The sequence below is a fragment of the Pituophis catenifer genome, unplaced genomic scaffold (genome assembly GCF_029215685.1).
Source record: "Pituophis catenifer annectens isolate HBS135680 unplaced genomic scaffold, rPitCat1.0.hap2 SCAF_5, whole genome shotgun sequence".
Taxonomy (NCBI): Eukaryota; Metazoa; Chordata; class Lepidosauria; order Squamata; family Colubridae; genus Pituophis; species Pituophis catenifer.
In genome coordinates, this window is record NW_027256885.1 from 93,619,324 (window position 1) to 93,645,751 (window position 26,428).

Genomic DNA, 26,428 nt, shown 5'->3' on the forward strand with positions numbered 1-26,428 from the left:
TCCTAGAACATGAAGGCTGGGACAGGTTAGAAAAAGCAGACTATGGTTTTACAGATATGGATGTTAAGATGGACCATATTCCTGATGATAGTTCATCTGAGATGGATGATAAACCATCTATTAAGATGGAAGAACAGGAACAGGAATCAGGGTTAGGGGAGGATGAACCCAATATACCTGATGTTAGTCCTGTTATGCCTAGACGATCTTCCAGGGACCGGCATCCACCAGATCGCTATAAAGCCACAGTGGTTTGCCAAGTAGATATCGAACCATCCAGTTATCATGATATAAAATTATATCCAGAAAAGGAGCAAAAAGCCTGGCAAGAGGCAATGGATAGAGAAATTGATTCTTTGAAGAGGCTTGGTGTCTATGAAGTTGTAAGAATACCACCAAATGAGAAACTTATAGGCTGTAGGTGGGTCTATAAGGTAAAGAAAAGTGTAGATGGGGTAGTAACCCATAAAGCTCGGCTTGTTGCACAAGGATTCTCACAGACAGATAGAGACTATGATGAAGTTTTTGCTCCAAGTCTACGAGCGAGCACTTTGAGAACGATGCTTGTTTGGGCAGCTAGAAATAAATGCTCAATTACTCATTTAGATGTCGAAACAGCTTACTTGAACGCTCCGTTGAGGCATACAATATATATGAAGAAACCTCCTGGTTATGATACACAGGATAGAACTGAGTGTTGGAGGCTACAGAAAAGCCTATATGGTTTAAGGCAATCAGGTTACGAGTGGAACCAATGTATAGTGCAGGAATTACATAACATTGGGTTCTATGAGGGCGTAGCAGATAAATGTCTGTTTAAAAAAGAACAGGATGGATGTGTTTCATTCTTGTTACTCTTTACAGACGACATTGCCATAATTACCAGAACTGACGCTGAGGCCAGAGAGATTATCGGTCAGTTGCAAACAAAATTTAAACTTAGAAATCTAGGACAGATACGGCATTATCTAGGGCTGGATATCCTGAAAACATCTAGAGGATTTAAAATATCACAATCTAATAAGATCTGCAAATTGTTGAAAAAATATGGGATGGAATTATGTAAACCTGCCAAGACTCCTATGGCACAAGAATTCCAGCAGGATAGTTTGCAGAGTCCACAGTTCAGTAAAGAACTGTATCAATCATTAATAGGCAGTTTGTCGTATTTGAGCAACTGGACACGGCCTGATATAGCTTTTAGTGTTAATCAACTAGCACAATATAGTTCAGAGCCTACTGATAGGCATTGGCAGGCTGCTAAACGTGTTCTTAGGTATCTTAAAAGAACATTGCATTTTGCTATGTATTTAGAACCAAATGCCAATATGATATTAAAGGCATATGCTGATGCCAGTTTTGCCAGAAAATCTACGTCTGGAATAGCAATCATGTTGGATAACTGCCTGATTGGATGGAAATCAATTCGCCAGAAACACATAAGTTTGTCTACCATGGAAGCGGAGTTTTCTTGTCTATCACTTACATGTACTGAACTGATTTATTATAAACAGTTGATGGAAGATATTGGATTCAAAATGGACTATCCTATTACGGTTTATGAGGATAACCAGGCAGCCATTAAAACGGCAACGAATCTTGCTGTAAAGACAAGGACTAAATACACTGATATACGTTATCTGAATGTTCGGCAATGTGTTAAGGATAACATGATTACATTGGAATATTGCGCATCAGAGGACAATATTGCCGATAATTTTACCAAAGCGCAAGGTGCCATTAAACACACCAATTGTTGTGAAAGATTTGGATTAAGAATCTGAAATGTAACTGATACCACTGTACAATGTATGATTTGGATGTGTATTTTTGTTTCTGTATCTATTGTGTATATTGTCCTGCCCAATGGGGAGAATGTTAGGTTCAGCTTGCAGCTTACTCCTAACTTGTTGGTCAGGCAATATCTGTTTCTTTAAGAAACAACTGAGCCACGTAATCAGGGTTTGCTGAACCCTGTAATTAGGCTACAGTGCATAAATAAGCAGCACAGAGAAGCGTTCCTTCTTCCTGGTTCTTCCTGCTTCTTCCGGATTGATACCTGATTGTATCCTGTTGCTAACTGCGTCTGTTATATGGTACTGAATACCAAGAGTTACTAAAGTCTGTTTGCTTTGGTAAGGGAAGATACTTACTGGACTGATATTACTGTTTATGACCTTGGACTGTTTTATTTACACCGAGACTGCTTGTTATCTATAAAGTATTTTTCTCACACGAGCTGGACGTTTATCTCCTTCCCTGTGTGTTTCTGCTCTGCTCGTTGCACAAGCAACAAATACTTTTTACACACACCCTAACAGGAAGCTAAGGTGACTAAAAGTGATATGTTCATAAAAGCATAACTTGTTGTAACATGCTTAGTTTTAATTTGATAACAAAGTTGTGGATGATAATTATGATTAAATGTTAATGATTTTTGATGATGTATTAAGGTACACAGATGGAAGTTACAATTGTGATTGCATTTAATATATGTTGGGAATGATTAATATTAAGAAACAAATGGGGGAACACCCTGGAAGAGTACAGTTGGAAATAGTGGATTAATAGATAACATATGGAAAAAGAAATTTTTAATAAATTAGTAGAATAGAAGTTGGAATTAATGGAGGAGAATATGCTGAGAAATCAGCCAAATAATGAAATGCTGGAAATCAGCCAAATAATAGGTGGAGTTGAGGAGGAGAATGCTGTTAATCAGCCAAATAATAGGTGGAGTTAAGGAGGAGAATGTTGTTAATCAGCCAAAACAAAATATGCTGGAAATCAGTCAAAACAATGGAAAATGCTGGTAATCAGCCAAATAAAAGGGGGAGTTAAGGAGGATAATATGCTGTAAACTCAGCCAAAATATGCTATGCTGGAAATCAGCCAAATAATAGGTGGAGTAATGGAGGAGAATAAGGAGAATATATTGAAGAATAACTATTAATAAGGGGTGAAAAAGAAAATGTTGGGTGATAATTAAAATGAAATGGTAAATTTTGAGATTTCTGTGTAAAAGTTTAAGAACATGATAGGATAGATAGGGTTTAGAAAACGAGAAAAATGGAAAGAAATTTTGATTAAAATTGAAATAAGAATTGAGTTGTATACACTTGGAAATTAAAATTTGTGGTGATAAAATTGTAAGGTAAATATATAGATTAATAGAATTGATTGTCTTTGTGTTTAATGTTGATGCTAAAAGGAGCAAGGGATAAAAAATTTAGATAAAGCGGTATTGAATTTTGATTTATAATTGAATTTATAATTGAATATAAAAAGGAGTTTTGCCTTAGTAGGAGATTAGGATGTACGATGAGATAATAGAAAAATTTATTAAGATATTGGAATTTATGTTAAAATTGTTTGTTTTTCATTTGTTAAATTAGGGTACCCATTTGTGACCGGACCAAGACTTCGTTCTTGAAAAAAATTTATTTTTTATGTTTATGTTGGAAAAAAAATAAAAAATTCTTTACAAAAAAAAAAATCAACTATTGTTTCCAAACTATGCCAAAAAAAATCCCCATCAAGTTTGTTTCCAGTTCAGAGACTGACTCTTAAAAACTGTGATGAGTTGTAAACCAATTGACCAATTCCAGTCTAATGAACTAACACAAATAGCAAACTTGAATTCAGAAAATTCTCTCTTAACCACTTGGGCTCCATTACATTTGTAACTCAAGGACTACCTGTATTTCTGCATCCAATAAATATGACCATGTCTTTAAGAAAACTAGCCCTTTTGTGACATTAAGAAAACACACTCACATTTTGGGTCAGATCCATCTGGACTGCTAAACCCGGCATCTTTGGCTGAGACCCAAGCTGTGAAGCAGTCACTCTCATCTAAAGTAATAGTTAACATCTGCCAAAAAAAAGGCCATTACGTGAGATTTGAAATGCATTAGAACAAAACTTTTATTGGTATTCAAAGCATAGAAAACATTGATGAGCACATTTGATTAGATAGCAATTCTAAGTAAATAACAATGTCAGTGATTTCTTCATTACACTAAATCCATACTAATTTGAATAGGATACAGAATAAGATTTGTGTGCTTGATGCTAAATTTCCTTACTAGTGTTCACTAACATTCAAAGAAAGTGTGCCTCAATATAAATTTTCAAAGAGAAAAAAAATTCAATTAAAATTGTTATTTAGCCGAAAGTATCAAAATATATTAAGTGATTTTTATTGTTCTGATACATGTGATATTGTAAAAGACCCCAAAAGAGCTAGGAAATAAGACAAATGAAGTTTCTTCTTTTTCTCTATTCTGCTTCATGCACCACATTTGTTTCTTATAGATATTACCTATACTCATTCCTATTCAGTACACTCATTGTGTTACTGTGACCTAAGCTTTATTTTAAACCTCATGGAACATTGCCTGAATAAAATATAGGAAGGGGAACCATGACTATTACCCTGAGCTCTAGAAGAACTGGATAGTAAACAAGAAGGCAGCATACATGTCATGTCAAATTGTTATTATTAAAAAAATGTGCCTTACCCCAGTTTTTAAGTCTACTGAAAACCAGTTTGGTACATACACCATTTTAAATCTTTTCTTAATTTCTTCTTCAAAGTCCATTTTTCCGAGGTCTTCTACTTTACATGCCTACATATGAGAAGTGGCAAGATTTGTAGTTTAAAATATCATGAGAGCCACAGGCTCTCCATCCTCAATCAAATAGACACTGCCAACTGGTTTATGTTCTAAAGGATTACAAGGGAAAAGAACAAGGAAAGGAGAAGATGTTTAAATACCCAAATCACATATATTTAAACTACTAGTTCTACTGACCTTCAATACATCCCAATATGCCACATTGTTGTTTGTATCTTTGGTTAGTATATGTTGCTTGTCATTGAGAATGTGGCACTGAATGATACTCGCACCCCCTAGGAAGGATGACACAAAAATGAGTTATATAATCCATGCAAATTTAACATACAGAAAGCATACATAAAATATGGCATTTCCCAGTAAGAAAAACTCAGAATATAAATTACATTTTCATCTTACATTCCTTCTGATATCACAGGAAGAAGACATGGTGAGGTTGTTTCAGGGTTGTTGTTGGGATTTTTTTTGCACCATTTGGTATGTTATATAGAGTTAAGATTCCCAAGTCTTTCCATTTAAAAAGGAAAATAAAATATACCGTATTTTCCGGCATATAAGATGACTTTTTAACACATGAAAATCTTCTCAAAAGTCGGGGGTTGTCTTATACGCCGGGTGTCATTCTCCTATAACTAGGCAGACCAGCCGAAAGGCTCTGACGAGCCTTAAATGGCTCTGGTGAGCCAAGCTCTGACCATCCCAGCTGAGTTGCCTGCTAATCAGGCAACTCAGCTGGGATCGCCAGAGCCATGTAAAAGAAAAAAAGTTTTCCCCCTCCAGCTTGCTTACCTTAGCTGCTAGTCGCAACGCTTGCCTTGCTTCGCTTGCCTGAATCCATTCCATCAGTAAGCAACTCCCTGCCTACAATCAAGCAGGCACGGAGTTGTGGACTTCAACTCCCAGAATTCCTCAGCCAGCAAAGCAAAGCTGGCTGAGGAATTCTGGGAGTTGAAGTCTACAAGTCTTAAAGTTGCCAAGGTTGGAGACCCCTGTTCTATTGGGTAAGTTTTTTTCCGCTTTGGGAGCTTTAAAAAAAATAGTTAATTGGGGGGTTTTTTAGTTGTTCTTTTTTAGACCTAGCCATTTAAAGTTTAGGAAGTTTTAAATTTAGCTTTCATATAAAAATAAAAATAAAATAAAATAAAATAATATTTGTGCAGCTTTCTGAGATTTAGTGTGTTTCTGTAGTGTTTCACTCTAACTACACAAACAAAATCTCACAAAGCTGTATGTGGAATTTTGTGTGTGTAAAGTGTGAAAGTTGGGTTTTTGGGCTTTTTGTGGCTGTGTGAGGTTCCTGCTTGTTGCAGGGGCCATTTTGGGTCTAGCACAGCTGCTTTTACATTGTGGGTGAGCCAGTTGATGTTTTTTAATTTTTATTTGGTGTGCGTTGGAAAAGGGGTAGTCTTATACGGCGAGTATAGCCCAAACCCTATATTTTAACAGGAAAAGTCGGGGGTCGTCTTATACGCCCAGTCGTCTTATACGCCGGAAAATACAGTATATTTTATTTAGTTATTATAAAAATGTGGCTAAAAGCTTGCAAGTCATTATCTCAAAGAGCTCTGGAATGGAGGATCTTTATTTTGCCAACTATTTTTTCTTTATTTAGTCAAGACAGGTCAGGTTAGAAAACAGATTCCACACAGATTACTGGAACACCTGTTTATTGCTGTAGAATATAATAAAAGATGCTTGAAAGCCTGAGATTCTCTCTTCCTCCCTTATACCAGAGAGAGTCAAGGTGGGGCAATCTTGAGGTACTTTCTTACTCCTTCTTCCCTTCTGGGGCTTAAAATGTTTACTTAACAGCTGTTGAACTCCTTCTTCAAGGCTATCTCCATACTCTACACCCAACCATGATTTTACACAACTAAGGATATAGGACATCACAGTGCCCAAGATGATACTAATTTTGGATCATAGTCAAGCTATTCTCCAAAGCACCCGAGGGCAGGACAAGAAGCAATGGGTGGAAACTAATCAAGGAGAGAAGCAATTTAGAACTAAGGAGAAATTTCCTGACAGTTAAAACAATTAATCAGTGGAACAACTTGCCTCCAGAAGTTGTGAATGCTCCAACACTGGAAGTTTTAAAGAAGATATTGGATAACCGTTTGTCTGAAGTGGTGTAGGGTAAGGTCCCTTCCAACTCTGTTATTCTGTATATATGATTTATCTGTATCACTGCCAGCTCTAAATTAACAGTTTGAAAAAAGTACCAGTTAATTGTCTCACCTTTGATAACTTGATCCGGTTGTGTACACAGGGGTGTGATGGGGTTGGAACAGTCATTGTCATAATCACCTGATACTGTAACGTTCTGAATTCCTTTCAAAGTCTAAAAAAGAAAATGGGGTGAAATAGACCAGGGGAGTCTCCTTTAAGTAAATTATCCAGTATGAGGATATATTTCTATATTTTTCCATTTCTACAAGGAATTTAATTTACCCGGGACTTACAGGCCAATCAGCCTCTTAAATAAACCCTATGAAATGGAACCCAATTATTATCAATCCTAACTCACTAAATATTTTTTCCTGAGAGCCTATGACTATTCAAAAAGCATTCTGCCATAGGACTATGTGACAAATCAAGAAGTAAATTTAAAAAATATATAAAACATTAATGCAATACACTTCATACCCATTTATTCACAGAAGACTTTGTCGTTGCAACCCAGAGTGCTGGAGGAGGATCAGCTGATCGTTCAAGTTCCATCTAAATGAGAAAGAAAAATCAAAATCTTAGAATGGAACACTTATCAAGAGCACTTCCTTCAAATAGGATGCACAAAAAAATCCAGTGCAGATTTAAACCTTCTTCAGAAGACAGAGAAGCCTGGGACTTAGCTTTATGTTCTTTTCACAGGAAATTCTTCCTCCTTATGTACCACAGGGAAACAATGTGCTAAAACATAAAGATTATCCAAGATGAACCTGATTTATGCTGCCTACTTGGGCATATCCATATCCACATCGAAACCTGACAGTAGTATTTGCGGCAAGAATATGGACATAATTTTTCATTACCTTCTTGCAGGACCTTTCTTCATAGCCTAAAGCCCCCGTTATTCCCTGGATTTCTTTCATCCAATTAATCTATGAATCTGTGCTAACATTTATCTTCCAATCTCAGTCAAATGTTACAAAATGTTTTATTCTCTCTGCTGCAAGAGAGAGCCAAGATGTATTATATTAAAAACATGCAAGATCCTGAAGAAGGGACTTATGTGGCAAGAAGGAAAAATCAACAGATGTCACATATTTCCAGCATCAAAGGGAGAATAGTCACTTGTCTATACTAGTAATCCTTTAAAAATGTTGGGATTTGTTTCATTAATAGAAAGGCCACATATAAGTGAATGCAGATACAACCCAGATACAACAGTGAGGAGGGTAAAATTATATTATGCATTTCTCCAGCAATCATCAGGACAGGCAAAAGCATGCCAATGAATGAAACAATAGCCAATTCCCTAAGCTTCAACAAGATTTTAAAAAGTATTACCTTAAGAACTGGTGCCTTTTCTTCACAAATAAGCACACGGATATCAGGGTTTCGTAAATCTGTACAATATATCTTTTTGTCTCTTCCACCTGAATAAACATGAGTGAAAGCTTCATTGACCTGAAGTGCCCATACACCTTCATCATGGACTCTGTATGTAGCTATACATCTCTGCTGACCAAGTGACCAGAGTCGGATAGTTCCATCAGAACTGCCAGAAAGACACTATAAGAATGAGAGTTAAAAAATGTTACAGGATCCAATTATAAACACAAAGCCATTGACAAAAACAATATTTTGAAAGAATGCAACAGCAGTGTTTGCAGGTATTTCAACTGTTTCTCAACTTTGGCAACTTTAAGATGTGTGGACGTCAACTCCCAGAATTCTCCAGCCAGCATAGAAGAATTCTGGGAGTTGATGTTCACACATCTTAAAGTTGCCAAGGTTGAGAAACACTGAACTAAATGGTTAAAAGCTACATTTAGTGTATCACTTTTGTCATTCAAATGAAAATACTCATTTATGCTTGACCCATACATGCTTATTTATTTATTTATTTAATCTAATTTTTATACCGCCCTTCTCCCGAAGGACTTAGGGTGGTGCACAGCCAAAGATAAAACAAACACATATAAAATTTAAAAGCAATTTAAAAACATATTAAATAATTTGGCCCCGACATCATTAAAAAACAAAGCAACCCATTAAAATTAATGTTTAGGCCAGCCCAGCTTGTTGGAACAATAACGTCTTAAGGGCACGGCGAAAGGTGCGTAGGTCAGGGATCATCTGTATCTCCGGGGGCAATTCATTCCAGAGGGCGGGTGCCCCCACAGAGAAGGCTCTCCCCCTGGGGGTCGCCAGTCGACATTGTTTGACCAACAGCACCCTGAGGAGTCCCTCTCTGTGGGAGCGTACTGGCCGGTGGGAGGCTATCGGTAGCAGAAGGCGATCTCATAAGTACCCAGGTCCTAAGCCATGGAGCGCTCTAAAGATGGTAACCAACACCTTGAATCATACCCGGAAGACCACCGGGAGCCAGTGCAGCTCGCGCAGGAGAGGTGCTACATGGGAGCGCCGTGTCGCTCCCATAATCACCCACGCGGCCGCATTCTGGACCAGTTGGAGCCTCCCGGTGCTCTTCAAGGGGAGCCCCACAAAACAAAAGGCTAAGGTAATGATAAATGGAGAATTGTCTGAATATATTGAAATAGAGAAAGGCACTAGACAAGGATGCCCACTGTCCCCATTTTTGTTTATATTGACATTGGAAGTGCTAAACAGAAATATTAGAGAAGAAAAGGAGATAAAAGGGATGAAAATTCGGAAAGAGGAATATAAATTACAAGCTTTTGCAGATGATTTGGTTTTTATTATGGAAGAACCCTTAACATCTATAAATAAATTGCTAGAAAAAATTGGAGAGTTTGGAGAAGTGGCTGGTCTAAAAATTAATAAAGAAAAGACAAAGATAATGACTAAAAACATGTTGAAAAAGCAAAGAGAAGAATTGATGGAGATTTCAAATATACAGGTTACGAATAAGATAAAATATTTGGGGATACAATTGACAGCAAGGTGTAGTTATCTTAAGGAAAATAATTATAATAAGGTTAAACGACAGATAGGACAAGATTTGGAAAAATGGCGAAACTTGCAACTATCTTTAATTGGGAGAATTGCAACTATTAAGATGAATATTTTGCCTAGAATGTTGTATTTGTTTCAGACAATTCCGATAAAGTTGGATAAGGATTTTTTTACAGATTTGAATAAAATGATATTGAAATACATTTGGCAAGGGAAAAAGGCAAGAATAAAAATTAAGTTGTTACAAGATGCTAAAGTGAGGGGTGGCTTTGGTTTACCTAACTTTGAATTATATTATCAAGCAGCTAGTTTAATGTGGATCAAAGAATGGGTAACATTGAAAAATACTAGACTTTTGAATTTGGAGGGACATGATTTGTTGATGGGGTGGCATGCCTTTTTATGGTACAAAGGAACCAAAATACAGGGGTATTTTAGAAGACATCAGATACGTGAAGCGTTGCTTTTGAATTGGGAGAGGATTAAAAAATATCATTATTTGAAGATTCCAGTCTGGGTATCTACAATTGAAGCTTTTTCATATCCAGTGATATTCAAAAGGGAACAAATTGTTAGATATAGTGAATTATTGGATGAAAAGGGTGAACTTAAATTAAAGCAAGACTTAGAAGATCAGGGATTTAAGATGGATTGGTTTTCATATATGCAAATATTTTCTAGATATCGAGAAGATCTCAAACAAGAAGGTTTTTACAATGCTTTGACTACCTTAGATAAGATATTGATGGGCTCTGATGACCATGTAATTAAAAAGTTATATGGACACTTGCTAGAGGCAAAATTGGAAGAACAAGTTAAAGAGACAATGATAGCATGGGGGAAAAATTTTGGTTATAGTATTGATTTAGAGAAATGGCAAAAATTGTGGTCACATAATTATAAAATGACAATGTCTACAGCATATAAGGAGAATTTGTATAAGATGTTTTACAGGTGGCATTTACCCCCGACGAGGATAGCCAGAATGTTCAAGAACAAATCGGAGAAGTGCTGGAAGTGCCATCAGACCCCAGGATCCTATTACCATATGTGGTGGACATGTGTAGAAGCAAGGAGATTTTGGACTAAGATACACACATGGTTAGAAAAAATGACAAAGAGACATATTGACCTTAAACCAGAGATATTTTTATTAGGGATCTTACCAGAGACATTTAACAAAGAACTACAATATTTGATTGTGAATATATTAACAGCGGCTAGAATTGTATTTGCAAAAAACTGGAAAGGAGAGAAGATGATTACTGATGAAGAAATTATTAGGAAAATGTTGGACTGTGCCGAAATGAGTAGATTGACATTTGAAATAAGAGAACAGGAAGATAAACAATATTATTTGATATGGGAACTATTTTATCAATGGATAGATAATAAAGCATGGAGATGAAATATTATATATGAGATGAAATTTGGATAAAATGGTTAAGCACTTGATTTTTTTTCTGATAGAGATAAGAATATCTGTCATATAATGAGAGTTTGAAAATTTTGAGCGCACAAAATGATTTTCACCGATCGAAATACTGTCTGTAAGCGTTTGGAAAGTTGATGTTTTTATGTTGTTTTTGTTTAAAAAATAAAAAACTTTTTGGAAAAAAAAAAGGGAGCCCCATGTAGAGAGCATTACAGTAGTCCAGATGGGAAGTGGCGAGGGCATGAGTGACCGTGCGCAAGGAGTCCCGATCCAGAAAGGGACGCAACTGGTGAATCAGGCGAACCTGATAAAAAGCCCCCCTGGCCACAGCCGTCACATGATCTTCTAGAGACAGCCGCGCATCCAGGAGGACACCCAAGTTGCGAGCCCTCTCTGAGGGGGCCAAGATCTCACCCCCAATAGTCAGCGATGGAGCCAGCTGGCTATAACGGGACGCCGGAAACCACAGCCACTCAAGTCTTGGAGGGGTTGAGTCTGAGCCTGTTTCTCCCCATCCAGATCCGCACGCCCTCCAGGCACCGGGACATCACGTCAAGGGCATCATTGGGGTGGTCCGGGGTAGAAATGTACAGCTGAGTATCATCAGCGTACTGATGGAACTTCACCCCAAAACCACGGATGATCTCACCCAGCGGCTTCACATAAATGTTGACCAGGAGGGGCGAGAGGACCGACCCTTGTGGCACCCCACAAACAAGGCGCCTCGAGGTCGACCTCTGCCCCCCTGCCAACACAGACTGCGTACGGTCAGAGAGGAAGGAGAACCACCGCAACACGGTGCCCCCCATTCCTAACCCCTCCAACCGGTGCAGCATGATACCATGATCGACGGTATCAAAAGCCGCTGAGAGATCTAATAGGACCAGGACAAAGGAACAACCCCTGTCCCGAGCCCTCCAGAGATCACCACCAATGCGACCAATGCCGTTTCTGTGCTGTACCTAGGCCTGAAGCCCGACTGGTACGGATCTAGATAGACAGCTTCATCCAGGTACTGGGGAAGTTGTCGCGCCACCACACTCTCAACAACCTTCGCCACAAAGCGAAGGTTGGAGACTGGACGATAGTTCGCTAATACAGCCGGGTCAAGGGAAGGCTTCTTGAGGAGGGGCCTCACCACCGCCTCTTTCAAGGCGGGAGGTAAGACACCCTCACTCAAAGAAGCATTAATAATCTCCTGGAGCCAGCCTCGTGTGACTGCCCGGGAGGCCAGCACCAACCAGGAGGGACACGGGTCCAATAAACATGTGGCAGCGCTAAGCCTACCCAGAATCCTGTCCACATCCTTGGGAGTCACAGGGTCAAACTCCTCCCAGATAACACTATCAAGACCCACCTCCATCACCCCATCTGAACCTACCCAGTCGGAGTCCAAGCCTTCCCGAATCTGAGCGATTTTGTCATGCAGATATTGCACAAAATCCTCAGCCCTACCCTGCAATGGGTCTTCCCGCGCTCCCAAATGAAGTAGGGAGCGGGTCACCCTAAATGTCAGCATTCCAAATTAAGCTCTCTTCCAGTTCTGACATGAAGACATGAAGCAAAGACCAGAAGCGCTGATTTATTGCTGAGATGAACTTTTACCTAGTTTTCTGCATGCAACAGATAGGGTTTCCTGGGGAACGAGGGTGGGGGCCACATTCCTGTGAGAAGTACGTGCCGGGACGTAGAGATGGATTTGCATGATGGCCAATGGGACATCGGGCTGGAGAGCGGAAGAGGAGGGGGTTGGGAGGAGGAGCCAGTTTGGCAGCAATTAGAGTTAGGTATGCCGGCTATTTCTGTTCTTAATAAAAAGTGATTTATTAGAGACTCTGCGCTTGATAATGGAACTCAATTAAGACAGAACCGAAACCTGACAGACTGCCAAACTCCCTCAAAGCCAGGCTGGCTGAGTTTAAATCATCCCGTTCCCTCCCAGACGTATGGTCGGATTGGAGGTTATCCCCCGACACTATGGCTGAAGCGAAGCTCTCGGAGGAAAGCCTGCTTCAAGCAACGAGTGGAGGAGAAGCGGTCGTGACTCCAGCCAGTTTGGAAACTACGAAGGCTCAACTCTCCCCGCCTTCCTTCTCGGAAAAACCTCAAACAAAGAAGCCTGAATCAGATAAGTACCCGGGGACTGTGCCAAAAGCTTCAGAGGCGGAATTCCCCTTTCCCAACGTGAGAGATAAGGGAAAACCTCTAAGTGAATTGGGCAGAGCTTCCTGGCTATGGGAGTGGGAACAAGCCAGAAAACAAAGTAAGCGCCAAGAAATTCTAAGGAAGCCACTCGAAAGCCCCATAGATGAGTTGAAAGAAAAATTTGACCGTGCCACCCTTCAGGGGGAGGAACCATCCTGCAGACCCAAAGAAAAGAGAGAACCAGTCTGGGCTGTGGACCCGAGAGGACGTAGGCCAAGGCGCAGCCCTTCCCCCCTTCACAGCAGGAGGAGAAGGAGCCCAACGATGCATCCATGGGTCCCCCCCCCTCCCAGAAAGCAGCAAAGCCTAGATGAGGCAGCACCTCCCTACCCCAGGATGAGAGGCGAGGCAGAAGTCTTTCAACACCGAGGGGGGCCCTACACAGCTCAGCACAGAGAGGAGAGGGTAGACAGGGAGGAGCCACCCCAGTTCAGAGGGAAGTTCGACGGTGACCCAGACAACCTCGCCCAATTTCTCGATTCAGCTGAGATATACATAGAGCGTTATGGACACCTTTTCCCTTTCCCTAGAGCCCTAGTGAATGCCATTTCGGAAGGGCTGGAGGGAGAAGCAAAGAGGTGGTCAGCATCCCTCTATAAAAACAGGGCCCCCCAGCTGCAAGATGCGGATGGGTTCTTGCAACTATTGAGAAACCGTTATGAGGAGGAGGAGGATGACCCCTATGTGGAAGATGAGCTCAGAAACCTAATGCAGAAGGGGAAGCCCATCAAAGAGCATATCCGTGAATTCAGGAGTCGTTGGGACACTACCTCCCCTACCCGAGCGATTGCTGGTGTACTTTTTTAGGACAAGCCTAGATAAGAGAATTTCCCAAGTGACTGCTTATCGTGACATCCCAAACCGACTCTCTGAATGGTTCCGGGTAGCGATAAAAGTCGACAGAGGGTTGCGGGCGAGCGACACGCCGAAACCACCCGAGGGAAAGGAGAGAGGTCGATCAGACCAAGGGCCACTCAACAGACGGGAACCCCCAACATCACAGCCCTCCCACAGACCAACTGCCCCACGGAGCTCACTGAAATGCTACCGATGTGGGGGGAGCGGCCACATAGCAGCAAGATGTGGAACGCCTAGACCGGGACCAGCTCCACCGCCCAAAGCACGACCGGAACGAGGGCCCAAGCGCGCCACCCACGTATCGCGGGAAAACCCCCAAAGCCCGGAGTTTTTCGCTCACCTGACCGAAACCAGAGGAACCCCAGATGAGGGAGATCAGTTCCCCGAACTCTACGACACAGAGGACGAAGGCGAAGACGACCCGATGGTGAGTGGACCTGTCCATCCTTTTCTTTTCCCCATACGCCTAACAGCCCCCAAAACAGGGGCCCAAGAGACTTTCCAAGCCCTAATAGACTCTGGTAGCACACGGTGCCTAATCAACCTACCCACAGTTCTGAAATTGGGAATCCGAGCTAAACAGCTCAAACAACCAATTCGTTTTGAGCAAGTTGATGGGTCCCTAGTGGGGGGAGCGTACGCCACACACTTGACCGAACCCGTGAGACTAGAACTAGCAGATCACTGGGAGACGATCCGCTTCATAATAGCCCCCAAGATGACAGAACCAGTCATATTGGGACTCTCGTGGTTGGACAAATGGGGTCCAATCATTTGGTGGCAAGAGGGGACCCGCAGATTGAGAATAGCAAAGGGGCCCCAACCCCTGCCACCCCGACCAGAAGAATTCCCTCCCACGCTGAGACCCCAGTTCTACAATGGCAACCCCCTCGCACCCGCAGACAACTGCAAAGTTTTCTAGGCTTTGCAAATTTCTACAGACAATTCATCCCCTCATTCGCGAAGATTGCCAAACCTTTGACGGACCTCCTAAAGACAGGAAGTTCAGCGATGAAACCTCGCCCGGGACAACCCTTACAGTGGGACCTGACCTGCCAACAGGCGTTCGAGACACTAAAAGGACTGTTCGCGAAAGAACCTGTCTTAAAACACCCGGATCCGGAACAGCCTTTTGTCATCCAAGCAGACGCAAGTGATGTGGCAGTAGGAGCCGTGTTACTCCAAAAGAACAACCAAGGTGATCTACAACCCTGCGCCTACACCTCCCGCAAACTCACCGATACAGAGAGGCGATGGGCTGCGTGGGAGAAGGAAGCGTTTGCAGTAAGATGGGCCTTGTTGACCTGGCGGCACCTACTAGAGGGAGGCCAGAAACCATTTGAAGTCTGGACTGATCATAAAAACCTAGAGGCCCTAAAAACCCCACGAAAACTGTCTCCCAGGCAAGTGCGGTGGGCACAATACTTCAATCGTTTCAATTTCGAGCTTAAGCACATCCCAGGAGGGAGAAATTTCCTGGCTGACGCCCTCTCCCGGATGCCCCAATACAACAGTGAGCGGGAGCAGGTAGTGAATGCCATCATCCCCTCCACCCAAGCTGCAGCCCAAGTGATCACCAGACGGCAACGACGTGACCAGCAAGGCCAACTTGCTAGCGACTTAACTGCAAAATTAAAAAATGAAATGCTGACAGACCCCTGGTATCGGGACAATCAACATCTCTTAACAAAAAGAGATGAACTAGCTTGGAGGGGGACAAAGCTCTATGTCCCACAAAGTTTACGCATCCTGATTCTCAAGAGGAGCCATGATGTTAAACCAGCAGGACACTTCGGGTTCCTAAAGACTTTGCACCTAGTACGAAGGCAGTTCTGGTGGCCACATATGAGAAAGGACATAGACAGTTATGTAAAAAGCTGCACCATTTGTGCCACAATGAAGACAAGGCCAGGGTGCCCGCCTGGATTGTTGCAACCAGTAGCTGAGCCAACAAGACCATGGGAGGAGATTGCAATGGACTTTATAGTAGACCTACCGAGGAGCAGTGGAAATACAGTGATCTGGACTGTAATAGACTTATTCTCCAAACAGGCACACTTCATTCCTTGTAGTGGACTGCCTTCAGCCCGTCAGTTATCCAAACTGTTCCTGAAACACATTTACCGCCTACATGGAGTCCCCAGGAGAATCATTTCCGACAGAGGGGTCCAGTTCACAGCAAAGTTCTGGAGGGAGTTTCTACGATCCATAGGTTCATCCCAAGGGCTCAGCTCAGCATTTCAGCACCAATGGGGGGGCAGAAAGACTGAACGCTATGATAGAACAGTATTTAAGATGCTACGTCGACTACCAGCAGTCCAATTGGGCAGACCTCCTATCTTTTGCGGAGGTTGCATATAATAATGCTGTCCACAGCAGCACGGGGCTAACCCCGTTCAAAATAGTGAGTGGCATGGATTTTGTTCCCATGCCAGAATACCCGAGGGAGCCCCCTTCCTCAGTCAGTTTGACCGACTGGATGGCAATGTTGAGACAAACTTGGGAAAATGTTAAGAGGGCGCTGGCAAAAGCGGCTCAATCCTATAAGGACCAAGCAGACAAGCACCGAACTCCCCAAAGACCATTTCAGCTGGGAGAGAAAGTTTACCTCTCCACCAAGTACTTGAGACTTAGACTCCCGAGCAGGAAATTGGGCCCAAAATTTATAGGACCATTTCCTATAATATAATAAAAATAATTAACCCCGTTACAGTGCAATTGCAGTTGCCACGGCTTTTGGGGAAAATTCACCCCGTTTTTCACAGTAGCCTTCTAAAGCCTGTAGTGGGGTCTACTTTAAGGCCAACGCCACGTGAACCCCCTGGACCCCTGGTTGTTGGGGGCCAAACGCACTACGAAGTGCAGCGGATTCTTGATTCAAGATGGCACAGGGGGCGCCTTCAGTACTTAATTAAATGGAAGGGTTACCCATTGTCAGAGGCTTCCTGGGTGAAGAGTGCAAACATCCAAGCTGATCACCTTATAGCAAAATTCCATGCAGACCACCCGGGAAAGCCGGGAGTGGGGGGTGCACAGCCAGGGACGGGCTGATGGGACTAATCTTTTTGTGTTTTCCCTATGGGATAGGTGATGTCGCAGAAGTGAAGGGAGAGGGGCCGGATGTCAGCATTCCAAATTAGGCTCTCTTCCAGTTCTGACATGAAGACATGAAGCAAAGACCAGAAGCGCTGATTTATTGCTGAGATGAACTTTTACCTAGTTTTCTGCATGCAACAGATAGGGTTTCCTGGGGAACGAGGGTGGGGGCCACATTCCTGTGAGAAGTACGTGCCGGGACGTAGAGATGGATTTGCATGATGGCCAATGGGACATCGGGCTGGAGAGCGGAAGAGGAGGGGGTTGGGAGGAGGAGCCAGTTTGGCAGCAATTAGAGTTAGGTATGTCGGCTATTTCTGTTCTTAATAAAAAGTGATTTATTAGAGACTCTGCGCTTGATAATGGAACTCAATTAAGACAGAACCGAAACCTGACACTAAACAGAGCGGCTGGGCAGTTATCTGCAGACGCAACAAGAGCGGAAAAAATTAGATTTTGCCGCTCTTATCGCCACTAGGTAGATCTTAATATGAGACCTCACCAGTGTTCGATCAGATTCGGAACGGCTGGCCCTCCAACTGCTCTCCAGGCATCTTTTCCGGTGCTTCATCTCCCTCAGCTCCTCAGAGGACCAGGGAGCCAATTGGGATCGGCACCGGGTCAGAGGCCGCAAAGGCACGACGCGGTCCAAAGCTCCAGCGGCCACCCTTTCCCAGGCGGCCACCAGTTCTTCAGTCGAGTTGTGAGCCAGAGCCTCAGAGAATGGCCCAAACTCCGTCAGGAGCCTATCCGGATCCATCAGGCGCCTGGGACGGAACCACCTAGTTGGTTCCGTCTCCCTGCGGCGGAGGGTAGCGGCTCGAAAGTCTAGTCGAAGGAGTGAATGATCTGACCATGAGAAGGGCTTGATGACTATATCCCATGTTCCTAGATCATTCAGCCACTGACCAGAGACAAAAATCAGGTCCAGAGTGTGTCCCCCCGTGTGAGTAGGGCCTTGGACTAACTGGGTCAGGTCCATGGCCGTCATGGAAGCCATGAACTCCAGGGCTGCCTCTGACGTTTCACCGACAGATGGCAGGTTGAAATCCCCCATGACCATAAGCCTGGGGGTATCCACCGCCACCCCGGCTATTATGTTGAGCAGTTCGGGCAGGGCTGCCGCTACGTGGCAGGGAGCCAGGTACACAATCAGCAAGCCCATCTGCACCCCATGACCCCACTTCACAAGAAGGGACTCACATCCGGCTATCTGAGATACAGTGGCCTCCCTCGGACAAAGACCTTCCTTTATAACAGCCGCCACCCCCCCCCCCCGCCCCTACCCTGAGCCCTCGGCTGATGGAATGCGCGGAAGCCTGGTGGGCACATTTCAACTCATGATATGCCAGTTCTGTTTATTGATTCTGTAAAAAATACTCATATGCATGCTGCAACTGTTAAATACTAAATTCAATTCAGGAAATTCATAGAATAAGATTTAAGATATATGGCGTATTGAAATGTAATTTTTATTTAAGAAACTGGAACTATGTTACTGAAGTAGCCCTAATTAGATGGAGAAAATATTACAACATGGCAGCCAAAAAACCTATAGAAATATATTAAAAACATACCTGTGTACCATCTCTGTTCAATAGCAAAGCTTTAACATTGTCCGTGTGTCCCTTGAGTTTCATAAGTTTTGCACAGGTTCTTGGGTCCCATACCCTTAAAACCTATTAGAAAAAAAATTAGTAACTGGTAGCACTTCTGAAGTACTAAGCTCATATATTCTTATTTTACTTGAAATTAGTTTTTCAAAAGCCATTCACATTAATGCAAGAGTATGAAAGGATTTCCAGAAAAAGAAAAAACAATGCAGACAAGAAGATTCAGGTGACCCTGAGGGCACAGATAAACCTCAAAGTGACCTCAACAACTCTCAGAAAGACCACATGACTGCAAGGAATATAAAGTCTTCCATTCTCCACCATTCAGTCAGAACTGAAGAAGCTTCTTGTATGAGACGTGAAACGTCTTCTAGCAAAACAAGAAAGTCCAGTTGCCTTTTGAAAGAAAGCACTTTTGGGATAACCATGACCTGGATGACTGAGAATCTCCATAGACATTCACATTAATATTAACACTATGAGATGCTACCTATTTCAAAACCATTAAATGTTCTGTTTTTTTAAAGTAAATGGTTCTTTACTATCCTTTTATATATCTATACACCATCCTCACCCAACCAAATTGCCCACACATACTGTATATCAGTATAACACTGCCCTGTTTGGTGGGGAGATTGATAGGGAGAAAGCAAGAATTTACAAAGGACAAAAATTCTACAATAACCTTTATTGTTTACATATAAGAAGTTATGAAACTATACCATACTAAGTCAAATTATTAGATAAGTGTTCTCCAATCTCAGCAATTTTTAATGTGTGTGGACTTCAGCTCCCAGATTTTCCCAACCAGCTGGGGAATTCTGGAAGTTGAAGTCCACACATCTTAAAGTTGCTGAGGTTGGGAAACACTGCTATAAACATTTCCCCCCAGCTCTTATCTGCAAATTCTAGAAACTGAGCTGAGGCCCTCAGCATATAAAATACTGTTCTACTGTTGAGTTACCATCTTACATTGTTGCAAGACACGCAGAAGAAAAGCAGTAACACTGGTAGATAGGATACCCTCTTTCATTATAATTGTGGTTCCAATTAATTTTTTTTGACAAGTTTTATTGGTTCCCCCCAATACACACCCACATATTTTTTGAAAGAGTATTGATCATATCATATCATATCATATCATATCATATCTAATTCATCATATCCAAATATATTTTACTTAGTTACAGTTTCTGCCAAAGTGTTCTTTTTCCATATTTGTTAATCAAATCTTTATTTTTCTATTCTTATTTTTCTAAACAGTATCTTTTCACCCTCAAATTCTATTTTTTCTATTCTTAATCATATACATTCTCCTTAATTTTATTTTTTATTAATTCAATCTTCATCTTAATATATTTAAACGTGTTCGGGGATGCCTTTCTTCCATTTCATCTTTTTTGTTTTACAGCAATCTTTCTTCTCTTTCTCTTCCTCTCCCTCCCTTCTTTTGTCCTTCCTACCTTCTTCCCTCCTCTCCTCTTCCTTCTCTACTTCCCCTTCCTTTCTCCCCCTCCTCCTTTCCTCCCCCATCTAACCTTCCCTCCTACTCTTATTCCCCTTTCCTTTCTTCCTCTCCTCTCCTTTTCCCTTTCTTCTGTTCCTCTCTCTCCTTCTCCCTTCCTTCAATCTCCCTACTCCTTCTTCTATCTCTCTCTATTGCTGTATTCATTTTCAATTCAGTGCTTTTTTTCTATGGCGTCCAGGCATCCCCGTTTTTCTCTCCCTTTATTGCATATATTCCTCAAAATATTTTAAAATTCTTAACGTTTCGACTTGTTACATTTTTACCTTAAAATCTTTCAATTTAATTAACTTTCCACCTCTTATTTCCATTTCAATAGTTATTTTTCTCTTTTCCTAATATTTCAGTTACTTCCTGATATTTTAACATATAGACCATTTCTATATCTGCTGGTGTACTTACAACAATTTCTTACATCATTTATTTAACATTTCAATTTCATTTCTTACTTCAATTTCCTTTGTTTTTTCAAACTTTAGCACACATTTCTTTACTTTCATTTCAATGTTATGTCTTTATTTCAATTAAGTATTCCCTTTTACAGTAATCTATATATTTATTCCAGTTTGTTTCTTACATACCACTTCTACTACTAATGCCATTCCCTTAAATCAACATATCTCTCCCTTTCTACTACATTTTTTTCTTTCCCCTTTTAACCATTTTCTTTTACACTCTCCTGAATTCCACTTCTTGGTATTTTCTCCCCTTTCTCCCATTCACTTATTTCTTTCTTCCTCTTCTTCTTTTTGTGTTTATTATATCCTCCTTCCTGCATCTTTTCTCTAATTTTTAACTTTATTACCCTTTTAGTTCTCCCCCTTTCTCTTTTCCCATTTCCTTCTCTTTTCTCCTTTTTTGATATTCTCTTTCTGTTTTTGTTTTATCACTGTTAATCTCAGTGTGATCATCTATATTTTTTCCTTCAATTATTTTATTTTATTTCCCACATTATATTCTTGCTTCTCATTTATCTTTTCTCTTTCTTTCTTTTTGTATTCTATCCAATCTTCCACTTCTTTGTTTCCCTGTTTTTCAATTAGTTTCTTTTGTTGTTAAATAAATGCTTTCTCTCAATTTCCTTTCCTTTATATTTATTCTTAATTTCTTCCAAATCCAATTTAAATCCAGGTGGTTAGTTCTCCTTTTAGGGCTTTCATTTTTAAAGTTAATCTCCCCCCCCTTTCGCTTTAAATTCCCGGATGCCAATTAGCCACTTATTTCAGGTTGGGACCTCTTTTAAAGTTTAAAAAAGTTTTTTCTTCTTACCTATGAGTTGGTCAATCACTCATTTGGTAACAATACTCCGTTTCATCATCGCTCCTCGTTCTTTTCTCCCTTACCTTGTGTGTGGCAAGCCTGGCTTTTGACAGCTCCTAAAGACTGTCTTCCCTTGCTGCTGGGTGGAGGCTGATGCAGACACTTCAGGGAGTTTGCAACCTCCCTGTTCATGCCTGCCTGTGCTTCCGTTCTTCACTGTCCCTACAGGACAGTTATGATCCCTGGGGATCCCCTAAAGCAGCTGAGATATCAGCATTTTCCAGGAGCCCTGGAATTCGCTGTACCGCCACTGGCACTAGCCACATCCCTCCTCATTGTGGTTCCAATTAAAACTTCCAGATCAATGATCTATTTGACTGAGTCAAATGCAATCCTTCCACAGCATGGATGTGGCAGGAACAGGATTATTTGATCAGAAATTACCTAATTTTAAGTTAATTTAAGGAATATAGTTTAAAATCTTGCCACCACCACTTTGAAACTATAAAGTTGAAATCCTTATATTGAAATTATCTGCTCCTTTATGGGTTCTTTTCCTGGTATCACAAGTGTGCACATCTGTGGAGAGTTCCTTATAAGTTATCTCATTAACTCAGTGAATTTAGCTGCTAGCCAAAAATGGAAAGAGAGTGTATTCAAGGAAGTCCAAAGGAAACAGCATCTCAACAGCATCTCAAAAGATCCCACAACTGTACACCTCTACCATACAGACTGACGATTTTTCTCTCTACTGGAGTAGAGCTCCTGAATTTGGTTCATCTATATATATAAAAGCGAAAACCACTCATGCCGTAATCACGAAATCTCCAGAACCGTAAAGCCTACAAACTTGAAATTTGCCACCTATGTTCCTCTTGGCTTCTAGGTGCTCACTAAGAAAGGATTTTTCAAAATGACCATCAGAGCATTAGAATTTCCTATATTATGATTAACACGCTCTGATGCTAAGGAGTTCTACTCCCCCTCTCCACCTGAAATCTGTTCCAAATGCAAAACACAAGCAGAGGAGAGGAGTTTCATTTCAGTTTTACTTTCACAGCAGAAAGCAGCTTTAATACAGAACATTTGAGCTAAGCCACGGCCAGGATCCTTCCTGTCTCCTCCTTGCTCACACAGCAAATACTGTTTCACTTTCCAACCAGCCCTGATGCTAAGGAGTTCTACTCCCCCTCCCCACCTGAAATCTATTCCATGCTCTTATGCTAAAGAGTTCTACTCCCCCTCCCCACCTGAAATCTGTTCCAAATGCAAAACACAGGCAGAGGAGATGAGTTTCACTTTCAGTTTTACTTTCACAGCAGCAACCAGGGGGTAGGATAGAGGAGGCTTCTGCGGGGCAAGCCTGAGGGAGAGAAGGGGGATAGGATAGGGTTCTGTGGGGCAAGGCTGAGGAAGAGAAGGGGAGAGGAGAGGCCAATCATAACGACTCATTAATTTTCAAGCTGTGTCGATTTATCAAGCCCAATCACAGTTTCATAATGAAGCACGGGTATCCAGCTAGTAGCTGTATACAAACTCCACTAGCAATCATTTCAGCAACTCATTTCATCCTGTAGGGATAGGCTGTCTACATTATGCTTACCTTTTCAGTGGACCCGGATACAATTACTGTTCCCATCTGATTCATAGCAAGACTGTAAATTGAGTCTTTGTTTCCGCTAAGGGAAGAAGCTAATGGACACAAAATGCAACATTATTTGAGAAAAATCACTTCAGGATGTTGGAGAAAAAAAGCAAACTTGAAACAACAAATAGCAAAAAATAAATAAAATACAGCAGCTTGCACCTATATACAAATTTTAGAACACACAGGATTTAGAAACTGTCTACAGAGGGGATTCTTTAATAATGCTGTCCATTGTATTTCAACTGCAAGATATTATTTTGAGTAGAAAAATTCCAATGTATGTTAGAATGTGGTAGTGCTGCACTTATATAATTACACAAACCTGTAGAATTCCAGTCTTAGAACACACATGTAAGATGCCAATCTAATACAGATAGTCTTCAAGTTACGACCGTAATGGTGCCTGCCCTTTATGGTCATAACGTTAATTGAATCACATTAAATGAATAAGCCCCATCCCTCCTCTCCCCAATGCATTTGTTAAACAAACCCCTTTGGGGTCTCCACAGCTGCTTGGGTCTTCTCCCCACCTACCCCCTATCACCGATTGATTGCTCACTTACCTTTCGAAGATCTGCAGAGCTCAGGGCCACACGGGAGAAAAGCGGCTGTCTTCTCAGACGCCAGTGAAGCTGTTTTCTTTCGATCTTGTGTTCTTACACATGCTTCCATCCTCTTTGGAAAAGGCTTTTCCAAAGGACAGAAGCCCTGCAGGGGCAAAATAGATCTCACGTCCCTGCAGGCCTTCGTCCTCTGTACGAAAAGCCTTTTCCAAAGGAGACGGAAGTGTGTATAAGAATACAAGATCTAAAGAAAACAGCTTCAGCATCATCTGAGAAGACGGCTGCTTTTCTACCAAGTGACCCTGAGCTCTGCAGATCTTCAAAAGGTAAATGAGCGATCAGTAACAAGATGGGAAGTAGCACATGGAACCTGGTGGGCTAGAAAAGCAGACCCAGTGCCTGTGTGGACCTGGGAGGGGGGGGAGGAATGTCAGGGTGCTGATTAATCCCATTCTGCCTTTGGGATAATCGCACCTTGATTACGAGGGGTGGATCGAGACTATTCCTTGCAAGTATACTTTAAGAAAACAAAACCCGAAGATATTTCTTCTAAGAAAACTCATTTATTTGTTATAAAAAAAATAAAACATCTAACTGATCTAATGGGTTACATTTTGAAATAAAGTTTGTGCCAGCTGCTTCTCAGCAGCCGGACCTTTCTTGGCAAGAGAACAAAGGAAAGATGTGTGTGAAGGAATGTGGGTGGAGTACATGCGCAGTTTAGCTTACTGATAAGGATTCTTGGCAAGCTACGGAAAGTCTGATAGTCCAGAAATAATGAGCTCAGCTGGTAAATACAAAAACGCAGTGACAATCCCCTTCTTTTGCCAGTTGAGCAAATATCAGGTACATCATCAAATAAGGCACATCTTCTGACGCAGATACTCGTGTTGAGCTGCTGGAAGTGGTTTGTTGAGCATATCTGCAATTTGATCATGTGTAGATACATACTGCATTTTAACAAAACCTTTTTTCATTAAATGTTTTATGTTTTGATAACGGATGTCAATGTGTCTGGACCTAGAACCTGTGAAATGTGATTCAGAAATATAAACCACCGATTCATTGTCTTCCATCACTGTGATCGGTCGGATCGGGTGTGTCCAGATATCTGTGACTAAAGCATCAAACCAAGTTAGAGAATTACATGCATCTGAAACACAAGCATATTCAGCTTCAGTAGATGAACAAGAAACAAAATTCTGTTTACGTACTTGCCAATAAACAGGACATCCATTTAAGAACATCATATAACCTGAAGTACATTTACGTGATTTCTTATCACTGGCCCAATCAGAATCTGCATAACAACATAATTCTGCATAATCAGTATGTGTTGGTTCTAACAATAATTTCATGTGTTTGGTGTGCTTTAGGTATCTCAATAATTTCTTAACGCATGTCCAATGAAACTGTTTTGACTTACCTACATGTCGAGACAAGAGATTAACACTAAGTGCAATGTCGGGTCTGGTCCAACTACTAATGTACAACAGTGACCCAATAACTGAACGATAAAGTGTTTGATCCTCGAACTCAGGACTTGCTTCTTGTGTCAAGTTGTGAAAATCTGTTTGCATGGGTGTCTTTGTTGTGTTAGTATCTTTCATGTTGCAATGATGCAAAATTTGTTCAATTTTATCTTCTTGTGAAAGACTAAAACCCTTCTGTGTTTTGTCAATCTGAACACCTAAATAAGTGCTAATATGACCTAATGATTTCAATGTGAAGTATCTCTGCAAAGCTTTGGCAAAAATTTCACTCATTTGCTTATTTGGACCAATATAAACAATATCATCAACATAAACAAGAACTATCTCATATGCATTGTTAGATCTTTTTGTGAACACGCACTCATCAGTTTCGGACTTAATAAAGCCCATTGAATTTAGTTTGTCAGTAAGACATAAATACCACATTAAACCAGACTGTTTCAGACCATAAAGACTTTTGTTTAGGAACCAGGTATCCCCTTCTTGCTGTCGGAACCCTGGAGGACTTTTCATGTAGATCTCTTCATCTAGGTCTGCATGTAGATAAGCCGTGTCAACATCGAACTGGAAAACTTCTAAACCAAGGATAGTTGCAGTTGCTAAAGCAATTTTTACACTCTCAGTTCTGACTGTTGGTGAATATGTATTTGTGTAGTCCTCAGGATAACGTTGAGCGAAACCCTGAGCTACAAGTCTGACCTTGTACAATGACTCATCATTTGGCTTCTTTTTGATTCTGTAGACCCATCGAGTGCCAATGACCTTTTTGTTTGCTGGAGGTTTTGCAGGTGTAAACACCTTAAGTTTCTTTAGACTGTCCATTTCAACCTGCATTGCATCATACCATTTGTCTTGCTCTGAATCAGGAAGCTGCTTGATTTGTGTGAACGTATCAGGTGGAAGTGTAACATTGCAAATCAAAGGCAAGGGTGCTTTTGTCAGTTGCCAAGAATATCGTTGTGGAGGGATTCCTTTTGTGGCCCTCTTCG

At 41.4% G+C, this 26,428-nt stretch overlaps 1 protein-coding gene across 2 annotated transcripts in view; it reads right to left on the bottom strand.

Annotated features, from left to right (window-relative positions):
- WDR48 (WD repeat domain 48) overlaps positions 1–26,428 on the bottom strand; it is an 81,451-nt gene that overhangs the window by 35,256 nt on the left and 19,767 nt on the right. Inside the window, exons 1-9 of one of the 2 annotated variants that reach the window (XM_070944358.1) lie at positions 24,676–24,755; positions 23,339–23,427; positions 18,915–19,016; positions 8,151–8,375; positions 7,287–7,361; positions 6,879–6,981; positions 4,818–4,915; positions 4,524–4,631; positions 3,778–3,874 (exon numbers count right to left, since the gene is read on the bottom strand). In XM_070944358.1, the coding sequence (XP_070800459.1) occupies positions 3,778–3,874; positions 4,524–4,631; positions 4,818–4,915; positions 6,879–6,981; positions 7,287–7,361; positions 8,151–8,375; positions 18,915–19,016; positions 23,339–23,383 (853 nt within the window). In that variant the 5' untranslated portion in view covers positions 23,384–23,427; positions 24,676–24,755. Of the gene's footprint in view, positions 1–3,777; positions 3,875–4,523; positions 4,632–4,817; positions 4,916–6,878; positions 6,982–7,286; positions 7,362–8,150; positions 8,376–18,914; positions 19,017–23,338; positions 23,428–24,675; positions 24,756–26,428 lie in introns of those variants that run through there. The other variant, XM_070944360.1, reaches the window with a different exon arrangement.